Source organism: Macrobrachium nipponense, chromosome 35 (genome assembly GCF_015104395.2).
Source record: "Macrobrachium nipponense isolate FS-2020 chromosome 35, ASM1510439v2, whole genome shotgun sequence".
NCBI classification, from domain to species: Eukaryota; Metazoa; Arthropoda; class Malacostraca; order Decapoda; family Palaemonidae; genus Macrobrachium; species Macrobrachium nipponense.
Genome location: NC_061096.1, coordinates 63,810,524 through 63,835,733, shown reverse-complemented (window position 1 = coordinate 63,835,733; position 25,210 = coordinate 63,810,524). Strand labels below are relative to the sequence as shown.

The 25,210-nt window shown below is 35.1% G+C and overlaps 1 protein-coding gene across 1 annotated transcript; it reads right to left on the bottom strand.

Annotated features, from left to right (window-relative positions):
- Positions 1-14,555: 14,555 nt before the first annotated feature.
- Positions 14,556-17,118, bottom strand: LOC135208866 (uncharacterized). The gene is made up of 2 exons (XM_064241451.1): positions 16,834-17,118; positions 14,556-15,178 (listed from the first exon to the last, which is right to left on the bottom strand). Exons 1-2 carry the CDS (start codon positions 16,981-16,983, stop codon positions 14,576-14,578), a joined length of 753 nt encoding a protein of 250 aa, XP_064097521.1. The 5' UTR covers positions 16,984-17,118; the 3' UTR covers positions 14,556-14,575.
- Positions 17,119-25,210: the final 8,092 nt, after the last annotated feature.

The window sequence follows — 25,210 nt, the reverse complement described above, 5'->3', positions numbered from 1 at the left end:
GACAAAAAAAAAAAGTTCCTCGTCGCCTGATTTATTCAGGTTTTCCTTTTTTTTATTCATACGTGCACGTCGCGTTCTGTTTCGCATAAGATGAAGAAATATTTTTCTCCGAGCATCAGGGTTAAAGTTGGTGTGTTAACTTTGATATAAATACCACGAAATTTAAAGATTTTCCCGTGGAAAGCGAAGGCGAGACTTATCCTCAGATAAAGGTTAGGGACACGCAGCGCATCGGGAGATGTTCCCTTCCAACGAAAACTCGGAAGACGCTACTACCATTCAGTGGCCTGAAGATGACATTTCTCAAGAAAGGGAGCCATAAAATCCATAAAAAATACATTAAAACATTGTAGATTTCTCTGCTGTATCCTGTTTCTAGATATAAAACTCGATGTAGAAGACGTCTGCTGAAATATGATATACCATTACCCCTAGGCTTAGGAAAAGGTCGCCGTTATCTAACACTAAATCATTTTTTGTGATTCTGCTGTCTTAGTTTGTTTCCACGTTCTTGTTTCCGACGTTAACTCTTTTCCCTCTAGCAGAGGGTGGCTCCAAAGAAAGAGGTTTTATGACGATCATTATCACATCCGTCATTTTAATACTGACTCCCTGGATAAGGAATTTTGTAAAGAATTTCTGCGGTGCAAATTGCCATTTTAGAAAAGTTGACGATGCACGTAATCGTTAAGGATCGCTTTTGAGCAGAATGTAAGTAAAAGACAATATATACTTCGCGTTATAAGCGGGTGAAATATCTACGTTCAGAGAGCAAACGTCTCCCTGAAGTGAATATAGCATGTAACCTTTTCTATTTAAATGTCAGTCTTGTGCTGAGCACGACCTACTTTTCAAGAACAGAATAATGAATTTGTATGAATTGGGCAAAAAATATAGACAAGATTTTTAATTACACATTTTACGTTTCCATGAAACTTCAAAGTTCGACAGTGAGCTAATTACTGACAGGAATAGACGCGATGTTACATTTAGACTTTATCTTTTCTTAAAAAAAAAAAAAAAAAAAAAAGAAAAAAAAAAAAAAAAAAAAAAAAAGTAATACCTTTCAACACTGACGTTGCATAATACCTTATTGTAATAATTGCAAATAACAATTTACGAAAACCTTTCTGAAGTTGTGTTCTTGATGAAGTCAATGTCAAAATAATTTCTTAAATATCACCATCTACCCCAAAAGTATGTGAATTCCAAGTACCACCAGAATCGGAGGAAAATAAAATGGTATAAATGAAAGAAATGGTATTAAAAAACAATCACTCAGAAGTCACCTGTATATCAACGATCATCGAAATCCAGTGAGAAAGTGTTAATTCAGTTATGATCTTGAAAAAAAAGTCAAGGGTAAAAAATTCATAAAAAAAATAATACTTCTAACACTGAAGACCAGAAAAAACTTCTGAATGTCAGAGTTTCTTATTCAATGAGAAAAAGGTTAAAAGTTGCCCTTAGTTGGCTGGATCTTTGTCCTTGAAAAAATCAAAAGGAATAAAAACTTTTGATGAAAATGTTTACCAACCAAACGGTAGAATAATAATAATAATAATAATAATAATAATAATAATAATAATAATAATAATAATAATAATAATAACAATAATAATAATAATAATAATAATAATAAGGGAAGGGTTCGAAAGCTTTCTGTAAAGTCTTAAAAATTATACACGGACTCTTAACAGTTTGTATTATTGTGGACTCTTTAGAACATATTATATACCCTTGCAATAGAGAGTTTTTCCATAATAATATAATAATAATAATAATAATAATAATAAAATAATAATAATAATAATAATAATAATAATAAATCGATCAAAGGGCTTATAGAAAACTGGAAGGAAAATTGCCATACATTCCAGCCATGGGATAGATCATGAAAACAAGACACCAATAATTCCCATATTTCCAAGATCTAAGAAAACTGTTAAAAATTATTTGTCATTACAATGACCTGTGACTCTAACAGATAACTCCAGGAAAAAATAATGGAAGATAAGGGTAATAATCACGAACCCGAACTCGCCTACTTACCAAGTTTCATAACAACCAAAAAGAGAAAAAAAATATAATAACAATAATATTTCAAGCTTGAATTTCACAGAGTAGTAAGGAAGGAAATCCAAAGCAGCTTAATGTACAATATGCATCATATGAACAGCATATTTACATATTGTTTTATTGTTTTTTTTTTCGTGACGAAACAGGTACGCTACTGCTAATGAAACAAGTAAAATAGTATTTTAGACATAATCTCACTATAATGCACGCGTATATATATATATATAGATATATATATATATATATATATAATATATATATATATATATAATATATATATATATATATATATATATATATATATATGTATACATGTGTGTGTGTGTATGTATAAGTGAATCACGAAAAATATGGAACGTGATGAATATATAAACGAAGACAAATCCACGAAGGAAAAGAAACAAATGGAGTACTGCAAGGCCTTTCGAGTTCTTGTTCTTTACTTAGTAGAAGTCGAAAGGCCTTCCAGTACTCCCTTTGTTTCTCTTTCCTTCGTGGAATTTGTCTATATATATATATATATATATATATATATATATATATATATAATATATATATATATTATTATATATGTGTGTGTGTATATATAATATATATATAGATATATAATATATATATAGAATTATTATATATATTATATATATATATCATAGTTTAAATATATATATATATATATATATAATATATATATATATATATATAGTATACATACATGAACAATTAAGCTGGATCATTAGTAAACATAATGAGGTCGAAGCTTTTTGTTTTGGTTTAGCTCATCTCTCATTAGCTGCTAATATAGTCACGGATGTAATAACCTTCAACAATACAGGAAAATTTATCTTTACTTATTTTCTCGCTATTATAGTTATTAATCACTGTCACAGACTTCGATGCAAAGCTATTAAAATATAAGTTTTTATTGTAGTGTGGAGACGAAAAAATAAGCTGTCTGTCAAAAGTGTTATATATAAGTGCCTGATAATCCAGGTCACTCAGCCACGTTTCAAACATATATCTTTCTCTCTCCTTCTCTCTCTCTATCTCTCGCTCTGTAAGTGTGTATGTGGGTGGGGGGGGGAGGGTGGAGTTTGGCTGGAGACGCAGTGGGAGAGACGATATAGTGTGAAATTTCTTCGGAATTTTAAACAAGGTTGTCCTACCTGACATAAAACATTTTGGTCCCCCCCCCGCCCCCACCCCGTTCTTGTTTTTCTCGTGACCTCTGGTAGATTGTATTTTTTGGTTAATGGGTCACCATCGACTTGTATACACCCACCACAAAGCGCAATAATAAAACATGCCACAAGCAGAAAATCTCTGTTGAAAATTGCTTGTGGCTTTTCTGTTCCTTGAGGGAGGCCCATATTCAAGATATGGTTCGCTCATTGTCACAAGGTTGGCGCCTCAATGGCGTGGTCGGTATGGTGTTGGCGTGCCACCTCAGTGGCCGCGAGTTCGATTCTCAGGCATTCCACTGAGGGGTGAGAGATGTGAATTTCTAGTGACAGAAGTTCACTCTCGACGTTGTTCGGAAGTCACGTAAAGCCGTTGGTCCCGTTGCTGAATAACCACTAGTTCAATGCAACGCAAAAACAACATACAAACAAACAAACAAAATTGTCACAAGGTTTAACATTCTGGAAATTGACTCTTGTGTTCCATTTGCTGCACTCTGCAAATTTCTTCAAGGACTGTTCTATTGAAATGAGTATATTAGCTAAAACAGTAATAATTATTAGTGATAAAGGTCTGGATACCAAACTCTTTAAATTGCAAGGTTATCAGCAATCGGGAAGTACTACGACATTACATTAAAGTTAAAGACAAGTCCCTCAGCGAATGAGTTTGACATGAACTGATTATTTCGTGGAAGTTGTCTAAACTGAGCTTGGAAACTAGGCTAATTAGTTAGAGCATCAGCGTCATTGCTTTTGCTATGTTGTCACTAGCTTTTTGGGGGTAGTAAGAGTCCTCTGGTTCTCTGTAAGTCTCTAGTGATGATGTTTGGTAGCCCACGACCCCCTTTTTTTTTTTTATTTTTTTTTTTTTTTACTCTTCGCTTGGGTCCCATTCAGAGCTTGGCAACTGGTGGGAGACGGGGGGGAGGGGGGGGAGGGGTCGGTGTGGTGGGGGGATTGGGGGGGCGGGTTTGAACCACCAAGTTTGGGAATACGAAACCCAATTCTCTACCACAAGCACACACACACACACAATATATATATATATATATATATATATATATATATATATATAAAGTTAAGTATATCTTAGTTTTACCAGACCACTGAGCTGATTAACAGCTCTCCTAGGGCTGGCCCGAAGGATTAGATATTTTTACGTGGCTAGGAAACGCAATTGGGTTACCTAGGCAACGGGACCTACAGCTTATTGTGGGATCCGAACCACACTATATCGAGAAATGAACTTCTATCACCAGAAATAAATTTCTCTGATTCCGCGTTGACCGAGCCGGGAATCGAACCTGGGACCACCGGATTGGCAGCCCAGCTCGAAAACCACTCGTCCAGCGTGGAACTATATATATATATATATATATATATATATAAATATATATATATATATATATATATATATATATATATATATATATATTTTATATATATATATATATATGTGTGTGTGTGTGTGTGTGTGTGGTGTATGTAGTGTGTGTGTGTGTGTGTATTATATATTATTATATATATATATATAATATATCTATATATATATATATATATATATAATATAATATATATATATATATGTATGTATGTATGTATGCATGTATGTATGTATGTATGTTATATAAATACTACGACAAATGACCAGTGAGGTCTACTATAGTCTGCCCTGTCCTTTATTAACCGCGCTAATAAATTTCATCGAGTTCGTCCACAGGATAGCTGATTCATACTTGTGTCATGAGCTCATTTGAATATTCATTGCAAATAAAATTTCGTGGATTTCATGACATTAGAAAGGATATATCCTGCAATGAGAAGAGTGAATTTCTAATCAACCGGCGAAAAAGATTAAATTAGAAATGAAATATTTTTAATCATATTAGTTTTTCTCATGATTGAATTATAGGTAGGTGATGTACGATTTGAGTTTTCAATTTTTTTTTTAATACTATTAGAATTTATAAATACAGGATACCAAAATGAAATTGAACGAAACGCAACTATATTTTTGTCTTTACTTTCAGAAGCTTGATGTTGATAGCACTTGTAAGGTTTCATATATATAATAATAATAATAATAATAATAATAATAATAATAATAATAATAATAATAATAATAATAATAATAATAAAGGAATATAAAAAATATCAATTTTCCCTTTTCAATACAGTCACACATTATTCGTAACAGGATCTCCTTTATTGGTATAACATTGCACAAATGAAATTGCTATACATAAAAGTAGCAGTAGTCCAGGTAATTATTTTCAGTATGGAAAAGAGCTGAATACTCAGTACAGGTATCAATACGCAGATTAGTTCGTGGAATGAATTTAACAGGCAAATTCACTAATTTTATGATCACGCAAATAACCACGCTTATGCATTAGGACGAAAATAAGTCTGGACATTTTGTGTCACCATTTCCTGGAAAGTGTCACCAATCAGGCGGCTGGTTTTAAAACTGATAGGAAATGACGTCACTGGGAGAACAATAGTCCCAACGTGCAAGGTGACGAGACAGTTTTAACGGCAATTTTTAGCCGCCGTGCCAAATTAAGAACGGAAGGTTAAGGTGTCTTCTGTCTTTTAAGAAAAAAAAAAAAAAACAAAAAAAAAAAAAAAACTAACATATAAAACTCCCTTCACAGGGAAAGCAAATTTATTGTGATTACAATCTAACCCCTTTCCCCAGAAAGAGATAAACCTAGCTGAAAGTTTTAATTACCAGTTATAAATACCGCGAATATTGAGGATAATTTACGTAATGTAATTAAATTTGGTGCTCAAAAGCAGCGTTTTTCCTCTTATACAATAATATGAATATGTAATTCATGAATAAGTCAATGATCTCGCACATCATTAAACAGATAATTTTGGACAAACATATGTTTACATGGGCAAGACATCATTTGCCCCAGCTATTTATGAGATGGCATAAGCGCATAAACAAGCACGTAAATCAATAAATAGGAAGGAATTAGCCAGAAAAAGAGGTAGCTGTAAATAGATGTTATAAGAAATTGAGGACTTCTTATATTTTCATTCTTATTAAGCAATCCAGTGCATTTATGAAGAAATAATTGACCTCTTCTGACATTAACAAACTAAAGCTCCAAAAGGAAGACTATTATTATTATTATTATTATTATTATTATTATTATTATTATTATTATTATTATTATTCAGAAGATGAAACCTATTCATATGGAAGAAGCCCACAGTGGGCCATTGACTTAAGATTCAAGCTTCCAAAGTCTACGGTGATTATTAGTAAGTAAAAAAAGGGAAAAGAAAATAGAGCCGAAATCTCGTTATTTAAGAAGAAAAAAATAAATCAATAAATTAACACATAGGTACAAATGTATTAAAATGCAAGGACTTATATGGCTAATGTGAATGAAAAAAAAATTAGGAACATTTTTACAGACTTCGTGGTTTCATATATTTCATGCTACCGGATCACGTTTCGAGGCCACACAACGGATGTGGGGTTGAAATTTAGTCAATCCTCCTTAAACAGACTTGTCTAGGAATTCGCTGATCCTAGACAGTTCTGTTTGACATAGCTAGAACTCTCTGACCCCTTCAGAGAATTCTCGAGAATATGTGAGAGAGGTTTGCTTCGCTCCTTTTTTCATTCCAATTTCGAGAAGAATTCTGCTCGGTTTTGATGTGGTGTGGGAGTTGCCGTTGTTGGTGGGAAACTTTTTTAAATATAATAGTGATAGCAGTAGTATGTTACTACTGCTGCTAGTAGGTACTACTACGAAGCTGTAAGTTATAATTTCAGTAGTAATAATATTACTTGATTTATCTCGTTACTATTGCGAATAATAATAATAATAATAATAATAATAATAATAATAATAATAATAATAATAATAATAATACACACCACCAGTATCACAGAAACAATAACTTGGCATATGCAGGAGCAAGATTAGTAGCAGAACTGATGGGGATTCGCAACAACCACCACCACAGCACAACCAAACCAATAGAAACAAAACAGCAACCTCCTTGGGAAAAGGCGCCTGGAAAAGCAAATCATGGTGATGAGATCTGACTTGAGTAAACTGAAAGAGATGGCAGAAAAAAGGCTAAGAAGCAAGAAAACAAGGGAGGAACTCAACGAGAAATACAAAGTACAAGAGAGGGGACTAAACAACACAATAGAAGATGTAAAACAGATGCTTAAGGCCAAAGCACATAAGATCCAACGGTACATGAACAGGAATAAGGGATACCAACAGAACAAACTATACGGAATGAACCCCAGAAAAGACTATACAGCCAACTAAGAGGGGAAGACAACCACCAAGAAATTCCTGAACCCGAACCAAGTAAGAGACTCTGGGAAAACATAAGGAGCAATCCGGTATCACACAAAAAACATGCAACATGGCTCCAGGAAGTCAAGGAAGAAGAAACAGGGAGAATAAAACAAAGATTCACAGAGATCACGACAGACACAGTCAGACACCAACTAAAAAAAATGCCAAACTGGAAAGCCCCAAGTCCTGATGAAGTCCATGGATACTGGCTCAAAAACTTCAAGGCCCTACACCCACGAATAGCAGAACAACTCCAGCATTGCATCTCAAATCACCATGCACCCAAATGGATGACCACAGGAAGAATAATCCTTAGTACAAAAAGACAAGAGTAAAGGAAATATAGCCAGTAACTACAGGCCTATCAACCTGACTTACCCAATAATGTGGAAGTTACTAACAGGTATCATTAGTGAAAAGCTATACAATTACTAGAGGAGACAAAACACCATCCCCCACCAACAGAAAGGCTGCAGAAGGAAGTGTAAGGGCACAAAAGACCAGCTCCTGATAGACAAAATGGTAATGAAGAACAGTGGGAGAAGGAAAACCAACCTAAGCATGGCGTGGATAGACTATAAGAAAGCCTTCGACATGATACCACACACATGGCTAATAGAATGCCTGAAAATACATGGGGCAGAGGAAAACACATCAAGCTTTTCCTCAAAAATACAATGCGCAACTGGAATACAGTACTTACAAGCTCTGGAATAAGACTAGCAGAGGTTAATATCAGGAGAGGGATCTTCCAGGGCGACTCACTGTCCCCACTACTCTTCGTAGTAGCCATGATTCCCTTGACAAAAGTACTACAGAAGATGGATGCCGGGTACCAACTCAAGAAAAGAGGCAACAGAATCAACCATCTGATGTTCATGGACGACATCAAGCTGTATGGTAAGAGCATCAAGGAAATAGATACCCTAATCCAGACTGTAAGGATTGTGTCTGGGGACATCAGGATGGAGTTTGGAATAGAAAAATGCGCCTTAGTCAACATACAAAAAGGCAAAGTAACGAGAACTGAAGAGCTACCAGATGGGAGCAACATCAAACACATAGATGAGACAGGATACAAATACCTGGGAATAATGGAAGGAGGGGATATAAAACACCAAGAGATGAAGGACACGATCAGGAAAGAATATATGCAGAGACTCAAGGCGATACTCAAGTCAAAACTCAACGCTGTAAATATGATAAAAGCCATAAACACATGGGCAGTGCCAGTAATCAGATACAGCGCAGGAATAGTGAATGGACGAAGGCAGAACTCCGCAGCATAGATCAGAAAAACCAGGAAACGTATGACAATACACAAAGCACTACACCCAAGAGCAAATACGAACAGACTATACATAACACGAAAGGAAGGAGGGAGAGGACTACTAAGTATAGAGGACTGCATCAACATCGAGAACAGAGCACTGGGGCAATATCTGAAAACCAGTGAAGACGAGTGGCTAAAGAGTGCATGGGAAGAAGGACTAATAAAAAAAGTAGACGAAGACCCAGAAATATACAGAGACAGGAGAATGACAAACAGAACAGAGGACTGGCACAGCAAAACAATGCACGGACAATACATGAGACAGACTAAAGAACTAGCCAGTGATGACACATGGCAATGGCTACAAAGGGGAGAGCTAAAGAAGGAAACTGAAGGAATGATAACAGCGGCACAAGATCAGTCCCTAAGAACCAGATATGTTCAAAGAACGATAGACGGAAATAACATCTCTCCCATATGTAGGAAGTGCAATACGAAATATGAAACCATAAACCACATATCAAGCGAATGCCCGGCACTTGCACAGAACCAGTACAAAAAGAGGCATGATTCAGTGGCAAAAGTCCTCCACTGGAGCCATGTGCAAGAAACATCAGCTACCTTGCAGTAATAAGAGGTACGAGCACCAACCTGAAGGAGTGATAGAAAACGATCACGCAAAAGATCCTCTGGGACTATGGTATCAGAACAGATAGGGTGATACGTGCAAATAGACCAGACGTGACGTTGATTGACAAAGTCAAGAAGAAAGTATCACTCATTGATGTCGCAATACCATGGGACACCAAAGTTGAAGAGAAAGAGAGGGAGAAAATGGATAAGTATCAAGATCTGAAAATAGAAATAAGAAGGATATGGGATATGCCAGTGGAAATCGTACCCATAATCATAGGAGCACTAGACACGATCCCAAGATCCCTGAAAATGAATCTAGAAAAACTAGAGGCTGAAGTAGCTCCAGGACTCATGCAGAAGAGTGTAATCCTAGAAACGGCGCACATAGTAAGAAAAGTGATGGACTCCTAAGGAGGCAGGATGCAACCCGGAACCCCACACTATAAATACCACCCAGTCGAATTGGAGGACTGTGATAGAGCACACAATAATAATAATAATAATATGCTGGAAACAGACCTTTCAAACATGTTTTATTGAATATAATGGCAGAATTTACAGAGTTTATTTTGTACAGGATTCTGTATTAAATCAATTCTGTAAATTCTGGCATTATATTCAATAAAATAATAATAATAACATTAAATATTAGCTGCCATCATCCTCACAACAAAATGTTGAAGACCGAAGGGAATCAGCTGAATCACAGTGAATATATTTTAATTGTTTCCACGCTTCTATTTTATCTTCCTCAACTGCCCCCTTAAAAAATGAATGAGGAAATGTTACGAGACATTTTTTTTTATTTCTCTCCTATTTCATCTCTGGTTTGTCTACATTCTACCCCGTCAGTCAACGCCTTCTCAACACCATTTATTAAATTTTCCTTTCCCGTGTGGAGAAGAAAAATGATGAATATGTGAAATATGGAAATTGGAGTAGTGAATAAATGTATTTATAAAAGGCTTTTGAAGTTCTCTTTTGAAGTTTTGCTTCCTTTTCTTAGCTTAGGAATTAAGTTATGAAATTGCACCGGAATGATGTATATAAATTTCTATCTATCTATCTATCTATCTATCTATCTATCTATCTATCTATCTATCTATCTATCTATCTATCTATATATATATATATATATATATATATATATATATATATATATATATATATATATATATATATATGCTGACATTAGTTTTTGTTGAAGTTTACGTGACGTAAGGTCAAGTGTTTTTTATCTAGAATAACACGTTTGGGTGTGGCTCATGGCAGGTGCCATCTTGTCACCGAGCTTTTTCTGTGTAATTCTCCTTGGGATTATAAAATATATATATATATATATATATATATATATATATATATATATATATATATATATATATATATATATATATATAAAAATCTGAGAGCCATTAAAAAGTATTTTAAAACCTGAGGTTCTACACATTTAATGTACCTTCTCTTCCCTAAGCAGCTTCCTTTAGGAGTTAATTCTTGCAAGCACAATATAGATAGGTAGTTTAATTTTTTTACAACCTTTACCAGGTATTGTAAAGTTAAATGACAAATTCTTACACCGTGTTTTGTTACGTAACGAATTCAGAATTTAATTTTTTTTTCAGATGATAGAGGCCTAATGTCATCCCATGAAAAGGACGTTACATTCTAGTGTGGGATCAATTTGCTGCTTGGCGGTTCTGGAGACAAACTACCTCTTCGAACGGCTCGTGATTTTAAGTTAGTTCATATACCAATAGTCCGAAATAAATAGAATCCCCTTTGTATAAAAAAAATACACACACACCACACAAGAATGATAGGCCAAGAACATTAAAGCACTATAAACAATGAAATGCAAAGGAATTAACTCCTAGCAAACGCAATAAGTGAGGAAATGGTCTTAATATTGGAGAAACAAGGACATGGCAATCTAACTTAGAGGTACAACCTCGACAACCTTCCTTCCAGCGGCTAGAGTGGACATCATTTGTTAGCCTGCTATATTGTTACCTGATATATTGCTTCAAGATGATGAATTGCCTCACATATGCAGTTACAGGTAATAATAAGAGTTTCGAGTTTTAGAGAGAGAGAGAGAGAGAGAGAGAGAGAGAGAGAGAGAGAGGCAGGCTGCTAAGTCCAGAGGAGAAACAGTCTGCTACATGGTGTCTTTATTACGGAGTAAAAAGTAGGCATATACACATTACAAGACAAGGTATTTAGCTGGACTCGTAAATCCAAGTCATTCGGGTAGGATTGAGACAGAAGAGCAAGAAAACAAGAGTCTATTAAGAGAGAGAGAGAGAGAGGAGAGAGAGAGAGAGAGAGAGAGAGAGAATCTTTTCCGCATTCACATCGCAAACATAACCAACAAAAAAATTCTCTCAAAAAAAAAAAAATAGTGGCGGCTCCCTGTTCTTCAACCAACTCATGACTCATTTTTTTCACAAAGTATATTTTTTAACAAATCACGAAATCTTCGGCCTCTGTTTTCCCTTAAGGGAATAGACAGGCGTTAAGCCGGGCACGGAACGTATACTTTATACCTTGCTTTATACGTACTTCACACAGGGACGAGTCCAAGATACAGACAGATGAATGTCTCCCATCTGACAGAACCCAACCGCGCGCTCGGAATTCCGAATCAAGTTTCGTCGCCACTCATGACCTTGAGGAAGTATTGATTTCTCCCCAAAGAGGTATCTTGTGGCTTTTTTTTTTTTTTTTTTTTTTTTTTTTTTGGCAGAAAGGGAAGCAATGCAATCTAAAGGGAACAATTTCTCCTGATAGTGGGTGGTTACAGAGGAAAACCCACGTAACCATTATTGCCCCATTCATACTTTTGATTACCGAATCGTGGTGATGCTGTGATAAGAGAACGTATTTGATATTTGCAGCTATTTATACCTATGCAGTATATTTAATATTTGTAGTTTGGTATATCAAAGCAGTATAATATTTGCAGCTATTTATACCTATGCAGTAATTTAATATTTGTAGTTTTGTATACCAATGCTTGGTATACCTATGCAGTATTTTTAATATTTGTAGCTTTGTATACCTGCGCAATATATTTAATAATTACGGCTGTGTGTACCTATGCAGTATATTTGCAGCATTGTATACCTATGCAATATATTTAATATTAGTAGCTTTGTAAACTATGCAGTATATTTAATATTTGTACCTTTGTATACCTATGCAGTTTAATATTTGCAGCTTTGTATACTTATGCAGTATATTTAATATATTTGCAGCTTTGCATATCTACAGTATGATAATCTGATGTGCATTGTCTGGCCTCCACGATCCGCACCTTTCATCATTAGCTCAAGGACTATATTTCAGCTTCTTTACCTTTTTATTTTTATTATTATTCCAGATACTGGCCAGTTAAAAGTGAATTTGTTAACTAATCGTCAGCGAAAAGATCTTATGGAGAAAATGAAGAGTATGATAAGAAGAAATTATGCAGGTACCGGTAAGTAATGGCACCACCTTTCTACACTTTACCAAATTAATATTTTTAACCAGAAATGAATAAAGCTTCACTTTCATTGTTAGAAATCTGATAGGTTCAGTCTCTAGATTCCCAGAAGTGTTCGCGATTACCGTAGAAGTTTATATGTATCCAAGGTCCTTTAAATATACTCGGAGAGTATATTTAAAGGACCTTGTATGTATCAGTAGATGTGCCAGCGATTATCGTATAGGTAAATATTCATCAGTGGATGTATCAGAGATTACCGTCAAGGTTATGTATCGTGCCGTATATTGTACAAAAACCGATACAGTAGAACGACCAGTAATTAGAGTTGAGAATAATTATGAAAAGCTAAAATATAGTGAGGTCGTTGTGATACCGGCTTGGTATATGTTCGACACTTCGCTTGTATAATGACAACTTACGAAAAGCGATGTTGTCGAGGGATTTAATCCCGTAGTTAGAGAAAACTGAATTAATTACTGGTAGGAATTCCTTTTAGTTCGTATTTTAAACGATCAGGAATCACTTGACAAACCACAGCAGTGTATTTTAATAAGTTTCTCAAAGAATTAGCAAAAATTAGCAAGTATTGGCCCTTAATTTTTTTACATTCTCCCTCCACAGAAAATTCTATACTATTTAAAGAAAAAAAAAAGGAAGACCTTTCCCAAGGTTCAGGGCCATTTACCATTTATGGTACCCTTTTCAGATTGTTTAAATTAGATACTAATTAAGCTTAATGAACAGGAAGTTAAAATAACCATCTTTAGTCATTGCATTTATAAATTGCAGAATTAAAAAGTTATAAATTTTTCAGAGTAACGCTAAACAAAATCCTTCAATACAAAAATGTACATTAGGGATTGAAGTGTTAAACAATGTATCTCTTGTTGGCATATTTCTTCCGCAGGAAAAAACGGAGCCAAAAAAATAAAAATAAAAAGTTTGGAGTTTTGAATGCTGATAATAAAATTGAAATTACATTAACAGTAATTCACGTCTCCGGATATAAACAGTTCATGTGAACAATGAAATATATTTTAATATTTTATGCAAAACAGAACGCACACTATTCCCATAGAAGTACTTAAGGGCTAAAATGACCCAATACTTTTATCAAGACAGTATAAAGTAACGAACTTTCAAAAATTTTTTTTTTTTTTTTTAAACACATCGCTATATACACTTGTTCTCTCTGGGTCCAGCAATTGGTACTCGTAAGAGTAACAATGTAAAACTTTCAGAACAAATTTTTTTAAAGACAGAATTCTATACACATTCAACATTTTACTTTCACTAGAACGGTATGTACACTCAACATGTTACTTTCACTAAGAGTAAGCAAGGTAGCTTTCAAAATAGTTTTTTTTAAGATTAAAAGCTCTATATACACTGCCCAACTGGGTTAAAAATATATATTTTTAATGCCATAGCTCTATATATACACAAGTAGGCTCTTTTGGGTTATCAATTAATTCTCATTCTGTGGAGTTAAGAGCTAACATATCATATAAACCAAAATATGATATCAATAACTTAAAATTTCGAAAAGTCTCCTTTATACAATAGTGAATCATCAGGCATTACCCAAATCGATTTCGACAAATGGGAGACTAGAAGGTGAAGACTCATTCCTGGCGAGGTCACCAAGATCCTGATAAACATTGGAAGGTGAACATATAACTTCGCCAACTTTCTTCTTGGAGAGGTCACTGTGCGAATGAACAGGCGAGACTTCTGCTGCCGCGGAAGACGTGGCAGTTTTCACAGAAGAGACAACAGTAGAAATTTCTTTCATTGATGAATTGTGAACTCCAGAAATGAACAAGTCTGAATCACTGCTACTTTTCGTACTAGAGATGACTACAACCTTTTCCTCCAGCTCTACCTGCAGTCCGTTAATTTTATCTCCTGCATCTTTTAAAGGACTGATGGGATCAGACTGCGTTTTGCGAAGGGAAGACTTGAGCGCATTCAGGTTCTCTCTCCTGATGACCTCGCACAGGGCGCTTTGTGCAGGAGTTCTAAGCGTGCTGGTAAGAGGGCTGGTTGGTAGTTTAGTACAGTTTTCGGTGGTTTCCGCTGCAGTAGTCTCTCGCTGGCCCAAGAATTTTCCGTCTATGTTCATGACGAAAGTTATTTTGTCGTCGGTTTGCACTTCCTTCGACTTTATCTTTTTCTGAAACAAAAATAAAAAACATTTAAGAACGCTACGAATTATCTGAATTTAAGGAATGACATAAGGTAATTTAATTGTATTAAAAACTAAACTTCTGAAATATTGACAGTTAAAGAGTTAGTTTGATTGGATAGTTAAGTTTGATTGGCTATCCATTAAAACAAACTTATGAAAAATACTGGAATTTTGGTGAAAATTATGTATTAAACTTACATAATATACCACCAAAAATAATGACAGTATTCATACAAACATGCAAGTGTAGGCTAGCTAATCAGAGATTTAGCTAACCCGAGATTGTGTAACTAAACCAAACAAAGTAATCGTTAACAGAACACCAAACAATAGTTATCAAAAACTATAGACTGAAATTAAAATTAAGATAAATGACAATGATAAAATAAATTGAAAACACTGATAATAAAAGAAACTGAAAATAAAAAAAACATCCCAATAATAATTAGATATGTTATTGAAATAACAGACAAAATCAAATTCATTCATGAAAAGTAAAAGTAAACTTTATCCACCAAAATATAGATCTTTCAAAGATAAACGAGAATAATTATGAAGTCCCCCGGACTGACTTGTCCAGTTAGGGGGGACTGACTTGTCCAGTTAGGGGGGAACCTGACTTGTCCAGTTAGGGACTCTGACTTGTCCAGTTAGGGGGACTGACTTGTCCAGTTAGGGGGGACTGACTTGTCCAGTTAGGGGGGACTGACTTGTCCAGTTAGGGGGGACTGACTTGTCCAGTTAGGGGGGACTGACTTGTCCAGTTAGGGGGGACTGACTTGTCCAGTTAGGGGGGACTGACTTGTCCAGTTAGGGGGTGGGACTGACTTGTCCAGTTAGGGGGGACTGACTTGTCCAGTTAGGGGGGACTGACTTGTCCAGTTAGGGGGGACTGACTTGTCCAGTTAGGGGGACTTCATAATTATCCTCGTGTATCTTTGGATGATCTATATTTTGGTGGATCAAGTTTACATTGGAACTCAGCGCATAGAAGTCAACGAGTTGAGCATACAAAGACCTTTTGATAATTTAAAACTAAGGAAAAAAAAAGGCAAAAACCTGTAAGGTGTCAAGAAGGTATTACATCAACAATATTAATCTTATGAATCTCTTAAGTCTCTGATTAAGTATAGTTCACCAGTAATTCTGAATTCACTGTTCAAGTCGACCATTTCATAGCCAAAATATTAATTGGGAATCAGAAATAAAGTAAAGTTCAAAGTAATGCCATATTTTACGAAATTTATTTCGCATCAATTGTTGATTATATGTAATCGCTGGCCTTTACTATATGGTTCACATTTTACGAGAAGCATAAAAAATTTCCAGGGGAAATGCCAACTAAATGAAAACTAAATCTACCAGTTACGTGAAAACTACCGTGGTAAAAACAAAGTGTAGAAATTATTTTTACGGAAAATTGTAAGGGGAAGTAAACAATTCATTGCAGTTATAATAACCTACAAACTAAGTAGACAAATACCATAAATAGACAATCACTCTAGTATTAAAAACCACATTAACTTATCGTTGTGAAAAAAAGTGGTAGCCGATGCCCAAGTTTACACGTATTTGTCAACGGAGACCAATAATAAAAATAATAAACGCTTAGGCGGCACATAAAGGCAAATACCACCCACCTTTTTCTGCAAATTGCAACACACTGCGTACAGAAGATACAAGGAGACTCCCAGGTACACCAACAAAATCGGAATCACGACTAGGAAAAACAGTACAACTTCCCTCTTGATCGAAGCAACGTCTAGTAATTTCTGGAGTTCGTCGAACATCGTGCCTATTATACCAATACACAGTGATATGATAAACCTCGGAACCTCTTCACCAGGAACTGATTGAATAAAAGAAAAACTTTGGAGGTTTTCACCTCAAGGTCTCAACCCCAAGCTAGTGGAATGTCGTGTGAATAGTAGAGGTAGTCTAGAGACCATCTAGACCTCAGCATAAACAAATATTTTTGCCGTGGACTGTTAACAAACAGTTCAAACAGTCACCGAGCGTCTTAAAGCACTCTTCGATAGTTTTCACGTGCGGGTTTTCTCTCTCTCTCTCTCTCTCTCTCTCTCTCTCTCTCTCTCTCTCTCTCTCTCTCTATATAATATTATATATATATATATATATATAATATATATATAGTATATATACATATAATATATATATATATATATACATATCTATAATATATATATACTCTTTAAGTGTTTACATAATAAAAAATATGGAATGTTAGTCCATATATATAAAAGATTGCTTGCAGGAATGTGATCAGGACTAGAGACGCTAAAGATGACGTATACAATAAGTATGTAAGCTAAGATAACATGCCGTCACCTGTAGTCATTCAATTGTTTATAAACATTAGTCCAAGCTCCCTGCTTGAGACAACTACCCCGACCTATTATTCAAACGGCCTACGTGATCTGTAGCGTGTCTCATTCGATTGTGTGTTCGTATGAAACTATGTCATCTGATAGTATGTTCATATGTTCGAACTACTGTCTGTTCCTTCATAACTTGTAACAGAGATGGTAGACAGCAGAACAGAGTTAGCTATCGTCATTAGAAGACCTGTACCTCTTTACCTAAGCTTTATCATGTAGAGGAATAGGATTAGCCATCATCATTGGCAGAAGCGATCAAGCTATCGTCATAGAAGACTTGTACGATCATCCCTGATCTTCATCATGTAAAACTTCAGAAGATTATACTATTTTTATACCTTGTGTTTTCTACAAGAACCTCACCGAACCATGAGTTCAACACATCGTCGTAAAGATAATACCGACTTCGTAAGTGATCTACAAAACCCCAGACACTCCATTGAAGATGGAAGTGCAATACCAACCGACTTAGCGTATAGATTATCGCTAGTCTAACATTACCTCATAGGGCGCCTTATCATACAAGGGCACAAGCCCTAAAAATTTGGTGGCCAGCGGACCAGAAGAACTCTACAACGTCCTACGAAGAAAAAACAGAATAATAAATCATGTATCCATAAGAAGTCAACGACGACGAAAGCAGCAGATTCTTCAAGCAACCTAGTATCATCATTAGTGAGCGACTTCAGAAAACAACAAGATTCGTCAAGCAACTTAGTATCATCGTTAGTGAATAACTTCAAGAAACAAACCGAACGCGTCTGCAGCATCGGATTTTCAAGGGCTCGAATCATCGAAACAACGCGCACGGGGGAAACTGAAGCCAAACCAGGTCGTCCGCTAAATAGAGAAGGAGGACCAAGGCCGTGTGTCGTTATCGGAACACCGTGACTTCCCACAAAAGCAGCTAAGTACAATTTTTTGTTTTTTATTCATTTGGATAGTAACTTTGAGTGTTTTTTTCCTTTGCAGGTCGAATTTCGTTATTCCTGTGGCTGAAGTTACGAGACATTCTTAATCTTACTTTTTTACAGAAATTTATCTACATCATTGAGATTTCGCTACTGCGAGTTTTTATCTTTGAGTGTCTGTTTCCAGAAGTTCTACTGAAATATCATAATCATATACTATGTTAATTTTATCATTTTGGGTGATTATTAATCCCTTACGTAACAAATCATATTAAACAGTGAATATGCGTTTACGCAGTGGACGTCTGTATTTATACAGATGCATGGATAGGGTCGTTAAGCACCGTAGTGATTAGAAAACACACAAAAAACAAGTGGAACACCCGTACAAATCTATATAAATTAGAGGTAACACTATTTCGGGTCATGACAATAAATGCTCCTTTGCAAGTCCCGATCGCAGTTTTAGCCTTGAGTTTTTTTGAGTTATATAAAATATCGAACCTCAATGACTCAACTTAACTTTAAAAATACGGCTGGATTGCAAGGAATAACATGTCTGTAAAAAAAACTTTCATCAGGCTAAATGCGCTGACCAGGATCCATCACTATTTCAAATTTTAGCAAAGAATGAAGTACAAACAGTTAAAATTGTATGCAGTAGTGATAACAATTGTCTTATTAGTAATCGCTCAGTTCCTAATAGTTCGTCATTCATTGCTGTATACGTAACCAGCAACATAATGCTAAAACACACAATACGTTGCCGATGGTAATAAAGAGAAGGATCCTAATTATTACAAAAAAAGAAAAAAGAAATAGAAACAGTAGCCTTTCAGAATCAAACAAGCAAACTCGGTTACTGTGTCACCTAGTCAAGCGGTCAAGGTTAGTCAAAAAAACTGCCGAAGTTTTCAAAGCGAAGCAAATTCCACACAATAAGCGACTCTAGCAGAGTGGGGAAAAGCGATGTTGGTTCATACAATATCTTTTGAATTAAAAAGGATTTTTCCTATGAAAAAACACGACCGTATAAGTAATCAGAGCAGGTTTTTCGTTTTAATTTTAATACATAAGTTATAGTAAATACTGGTGGATTAAGCCCAACTGTACGCGCCGTTAAAAATTAGAATATCTTGTTTTATTTCTTTAGTACACGCAATATCTTGTATTTACGGACTCACCGTCTGTTGTTCGAACTTCCCTAATGAGAAGTCCGGATAAGCGAGCGTTTACAGATACCTCTATAGTTATAAAAAAAACATTGATCTGTATCTAGTGTAATTGTAAGATTCATCTAGGGGTATACAAATATTATCTTACATCCTGCAAAATAAGGCGTGTTTATCAAAGGAAAATCCTATAAACCTTCAAACATATTAAAATCCGTTTGAACAAAAATGAGACAGTTAATCAAATAATAACTTATATAAAAGAACAAATACATTTGTCTCATAAAATCGTAACATTGTTTCAAATGACCCAACAGAATTCTCCCACAACCGCAGTCGTAGTTTGCGCGCCAAAATCTCGAGAAGCATGCACCCTCGAATGTCTTAGTGCGTGTAAAAAGACTTTGCTGGGAAATGAAATAAATTTTTTTAATCCTTCCCGACACTCTGAAATATAAACGATTTCCGCGAACAAAGCCCTAAAAGTATACATATCGTGGATACGGAAGTTATAAATATCGCATTTTTATTGTTGCTAGTTTTTAATCACGCCAAAACCAGTCGTGGATGAATCTCCTCTGGATAATCTATCTAAATTAATATCCGTAAAGTCATCCAAGCAGAGGTGATTCAGCAGAAATTTTTTTTATCTTTCACCTGAATACCAGGAAGTTTCTCCACTAGCGAGTGATCTCTGGGAGAAAACGGATGTCATTGAAACAAAACACGGTCTAAGGACAAACATAAAGCTATTTACGTACCTTCGTATAGATCTCAATGAAATTTTAAAAATAGAGATAAATGACGAAGTTGAAAAATGTTTAGTAATAGGAGCCATTAGGAAATCAAATAAGCCCATATAATTTTTCCCTCAAACGTCATGCCATAAAAGATCGGACTTGGCGTATCTGCGCAGATTACTGTCGCTTAAACAAGGAAACGACTCCCGATAATTTCCAGTGCGATGTACCGACGACATCTTATCTCTGTTAGGTTAGAATAATTTTTTTTTCACCTACTTGGACTTACTTAAAGGCTTTTACCTGATACCATTACCTAAGTGATTGTACCTCACATACCGTTTTCAGCACACCCAGGGGACATTATCAATTTTTACGTATGCCTCCGGCTTACGTTGCGCCCCAATTACAATATAGTGGTTTGGAGACTTTTAGGGGAGGGGATAACCTACATGCCTATATGGATGATCTTGTAATCCTTCTAATACCTTAGAAGTACATTCACATAAACTAGAGCTAGTGCTACAGAGACAAAGACAAATAATCTCAGAGTATCTAAATGTGAGTTTTTTTAAAAACCGAACATGTTTATCTAGGTTTTTATGTGTCTGGTCAAGGTCTTAAAAAGTAGTCCATGGTAAGGTGTCGGCTATTCATAACTTTCGGTACTTATTAACGTAAAACGGGGGATACAGCACTTTTGCGCTGTAGTGGGTATTACAATCGTATGTAAATATGTAACTCTTCAATGATGACAGCTCCTTTAACAGATCTTACGAAGAAGAGCGTAGATTTATTATGGTCTGAAAAGCATCAACAGGCGTTCGATATCTTAAAAGCGAATAATGCAGCTTACCTAACTTTAAAAATTTATCCCTGATTTAAAATAAGGATTTTTTTTTTTATTGCAACAGACGCCTCAGACCAAGGGGTAAGAGGGGTATTACTTCAGTCATATGATAAACAGTTCTTCCCTATAGCTTTTTATTCACGTAAACTAAAGCCCTCTGAAAATAAATATGCAGTAATAGGCAAGGAAGGGCTAGGTATCTTTAACACTAGTACATTAAGTTCATAATCTATGGCTATCCTGGTAAAGTCCTTACTGAACATGAGTCCTTTACCGAGTTTTTCAAAGGCTTTAATCACAGTCCAAAGGAACTCGGTGACAAATGATCATTCATGTTATTGGAAGCCAAGATATAAGATATCTACCTGGGAAAGCAAATATCATCTAGCTGACGCATTATCCCGCAATCCCGCACCATACAGCAAAAAACCATTAATTATACTAAAAAATATAGAAACATCCGTACCTATTGTTAAAACCGTATCTAAACAAGAAAATTCCTTAACCCAAGAGATCGCGAGCATTGAATATCTGGGTCGGAGAGCAGCAGAACTGTTACAAACTGAACAAAGCAAGCGTCAACAGCAATAAACACCAAACAATAAACACTTCGAAACGGAAACAGGGTCAGTGGCTAAGCAAAAACAATAAACACTTTTGAGCAGAAACCCTAAAGCAAAAGTACATTTAAAGTATGTGTATCAGAATAATGTAATCAAATGTAATATTTATATGTAGGTCTGTGACGAGGAAAACCACCCGAAGAACACAGCAGATGACTAACGACCAGGTAGTAGTAATAATCTCTTTCATACCAATCGTCATAAACTGGTTGCATTCCGTCATCCAGGGTTCCCTACTATGTCACAAAGAAAGCCAAATCACTACTTTACTGGCCTACAATGCTTACAGATATAAAAAGCACATAACTGATTGTAACACGTGTCATGAAAAACAAGGGACACACTAAGACACCTGTCAGTTTAAGGGCCTATCCTGTGCCAAATCAATCCTTGAAAGAATATACGTAGAATTATTAACAGAATTACGAGTCTGACAGAGGGAATAAACACTTCTTAGTGTTAATAGTTCCTTGACCACGTTATATAGAATTATAGCACTAAAAACAAACACCGCAATTGAGTGCGTTAGGAATATTTATGAGTGCTAAATCAGTAAATATGGAATTCAACACATAATAATCTGTGACTCGGGTGGTGTAAATCAATAATAATCTCCTTAAACTCGTGTGTGAATTCCTTTCCATTAAGAAAACCAATAATATATTTTATCACCCAGAGTCAATCGGTTTGGTAGAATAACGGATAATTAAATAGGAAGTGTCAATGTCTTACGAGTTACAACTCGTGATATTGGATCCAAACTGGATTATAGCGGTTCTCGCGGTTTTAAATACCTTTATCATTGATATCTTGTATCTATAGAATTGATGCCGCAAGTAGCCTATACGGTACGCCCGCTAGAACACCCTTTTCCACATATTCAAGCCAACCATTATTTATCAAAGATATATATATATATAAATAAATATAAAAAAATAAAATAAATATGGACAAAGTGGAGTCAATATAATACACTCCGTAAGAAGTCGGAAGGGTTACAAATTATAATAAAAAAAGGAATCACGATAATATCAATAAGCAAACAAAACGTAACCATTAAATATCCAAATATATATGCGTAAAGATTTGAACTCTAACTTAACGCTTTAGTAATGACAAATAGCTAAAAGTTCAAACACATATCAAAACCTACTGACATATTGCTGTCCCCCGGTGATTTATATTCGTAGTCAATGAAACAAAAAAAAAATTAAATAAATAAATAAATAAATAAACTAATAATAATAAATAAATATAAAATAAAAGAGATTTTAAAGTCAGGAAGTCTAGAAGTGAAAATGTTATCTATGAAATAATCCTATATGAATCTTATACAGGGCTAATAATATATATAGAATTTGTATGGAAACCTTTTTCATATATTTTAATTTAACATAATTACAATTATTTAATTTAACATAATTACAATTATGCAGTTTTCCAACATGAAACTAATATATTGTTTCAATTTTGGTACTGTTGTTTTTTTTTTTTTTTTTTTTTTTCAGACATTCTTCTCATGCGGGTGGAGAATTAAAACACTAAAATATCATTTGAAAATACTAAAGTCGTATCTCTTACAGCAAGTAACGTAACTCTTAGCTGGCTGAGAGCAATCTCCTGCCAAGTGACGACGTCATCATTGCCGTATCAGCATTTGTTCCTTTAACCTCAATAATCTGCTTACACAGGCTTCAATCTGTGTGTCGTCTCTGCTTGCAAAAGCAGATTGACTGGAGGAAAGGAATGCCTAGCCCGAACTTCTCATGGGCAAGGCAGACGTTAGGTACAAATGTCTATCCGTATGCGCAATGCAACTTTAGCTAAGGAGTTGCAATCATTTTAAAATTAATAACAAAATAAGCAAATAGAATTTCTATAACAACAAAATGAATTAATTTTCTGAACCTCATAGACATTAGAAGTATCAAGATATATATGTGAAATATTTACTTGCAACATTAGCTTATTACAATCCAAGTAAACATTCATGGGAAAATGTCACATTTCTTGAAAAAACCCAAAGTTTATTTAGAAATTAGTTACATAGTGGGTTTTTTTCGTTGCATCTCCTACCTATTAATAAAGTTTTTAAAATTAACCTCAGAAGATGCGCGCGAGAATATTGAATATGAAACTTTTGTTAGGGCACATAGAATCATGATTAATCTTCTCTTTGAACTCTTATTATGTTGCCTGGCAATCTTACAAATAGCTCCGTTTTCCACTTCTTTGTCTAGTAACTTACTACCAGTAATATCGAATTTTCTTTGGGATTCGTATTGAATATCTATTTATTTTTATTAATTATGGATATTTTACAAGTCATCATAGACCTGGATAAGGTTCACTCATTGTTAATGCCGTGGATAAAAGTTTGTACAGCGGATTCTTTGAATTCCAAAAATTATCAGCGAATTCATGTGGGTTACGTCTGTCTAAATGGCTCTCACTCTCCCCTCCCTAGTTATTTGGATGTCGTTTGAATTACTTTGCCCTTTGTGACAAGTATAATTTCACTTGCAGGCTGATTAATGGAACCGGTTACAGTATCCTGCAGTACGAGAGTTTCACATCGGCAACTTCAAAAAATCGTTCGTCGCAGCGGACGACTACAGTCGAGTAACAACCGCCTACAATGTGAAAGGAATTTCATGGACTTCTTCGACCGACACCGTATCTCGTCGTTAAATCTCGTTTTGATGCGGAACGCTCCAGCGGCTGTCGGAATTCGACTACAAAAAGGGACATACTTCCGACAATTACGACCCGAAGGATATTCAACTCTACTTTGCTGGCGAAGGACTCGTGCTGGGATGATCTATTCATCGCGAACGGAATCGTGTAGCTTAGGATGCAGAGAATAAGTATGAGCGCAAAATAGAACGTTGGACCCGCCAGGCAAATTTTCCCCTTGTTTTTAACCATTGGAAAAGGCCGTTTCAATTGGCTAAAGGTGGTTGTCTGGAAACTGTGTAATGGACGAAAGTTGTTCGAAAGCTAGTTAAAAGTGAAGTAGTATAACCTCGCGGTCATGTATCCTATATATATGAAGTGTCATGTATCCTATATATATAAAGTATCATGTCATATATATAATTGATCATAAATAACAGAGTCGAAATATATCTTTGCGTGTACGCAATAGGAATCTCTTATAAATGATCATAAATAACAGAATCTAAATATATCTTTTGCGTGTACGCAATAGGAATCTATTTAAAGTGCACATATATTAATCATAATTATATGAATCCATATACCACAATGTATAAACAAATCAGGTAGCCTATAATCAATCTGTTACCTTTATCTTCCCAAT

What these genes read in the sequence shown, in the direction of transcription:
- LOC135208866 (XM_064241451.1), bottom strand. Translation starts at nt 16,983, where the DNA reads ATGTTCGACGAACTCCAGAAATTACTAGACGTTGCTTCGATCAAGAGG. An exon ending in GTTGCAATTTGCAGAAAAAG is followed by an intron (nt 15,179 to 16,833) that starts GTGGGTGGTATT and finishes TTTTTGTTTCAG; the next exon opens with AAAAAGATAAAGTCGAAGGA.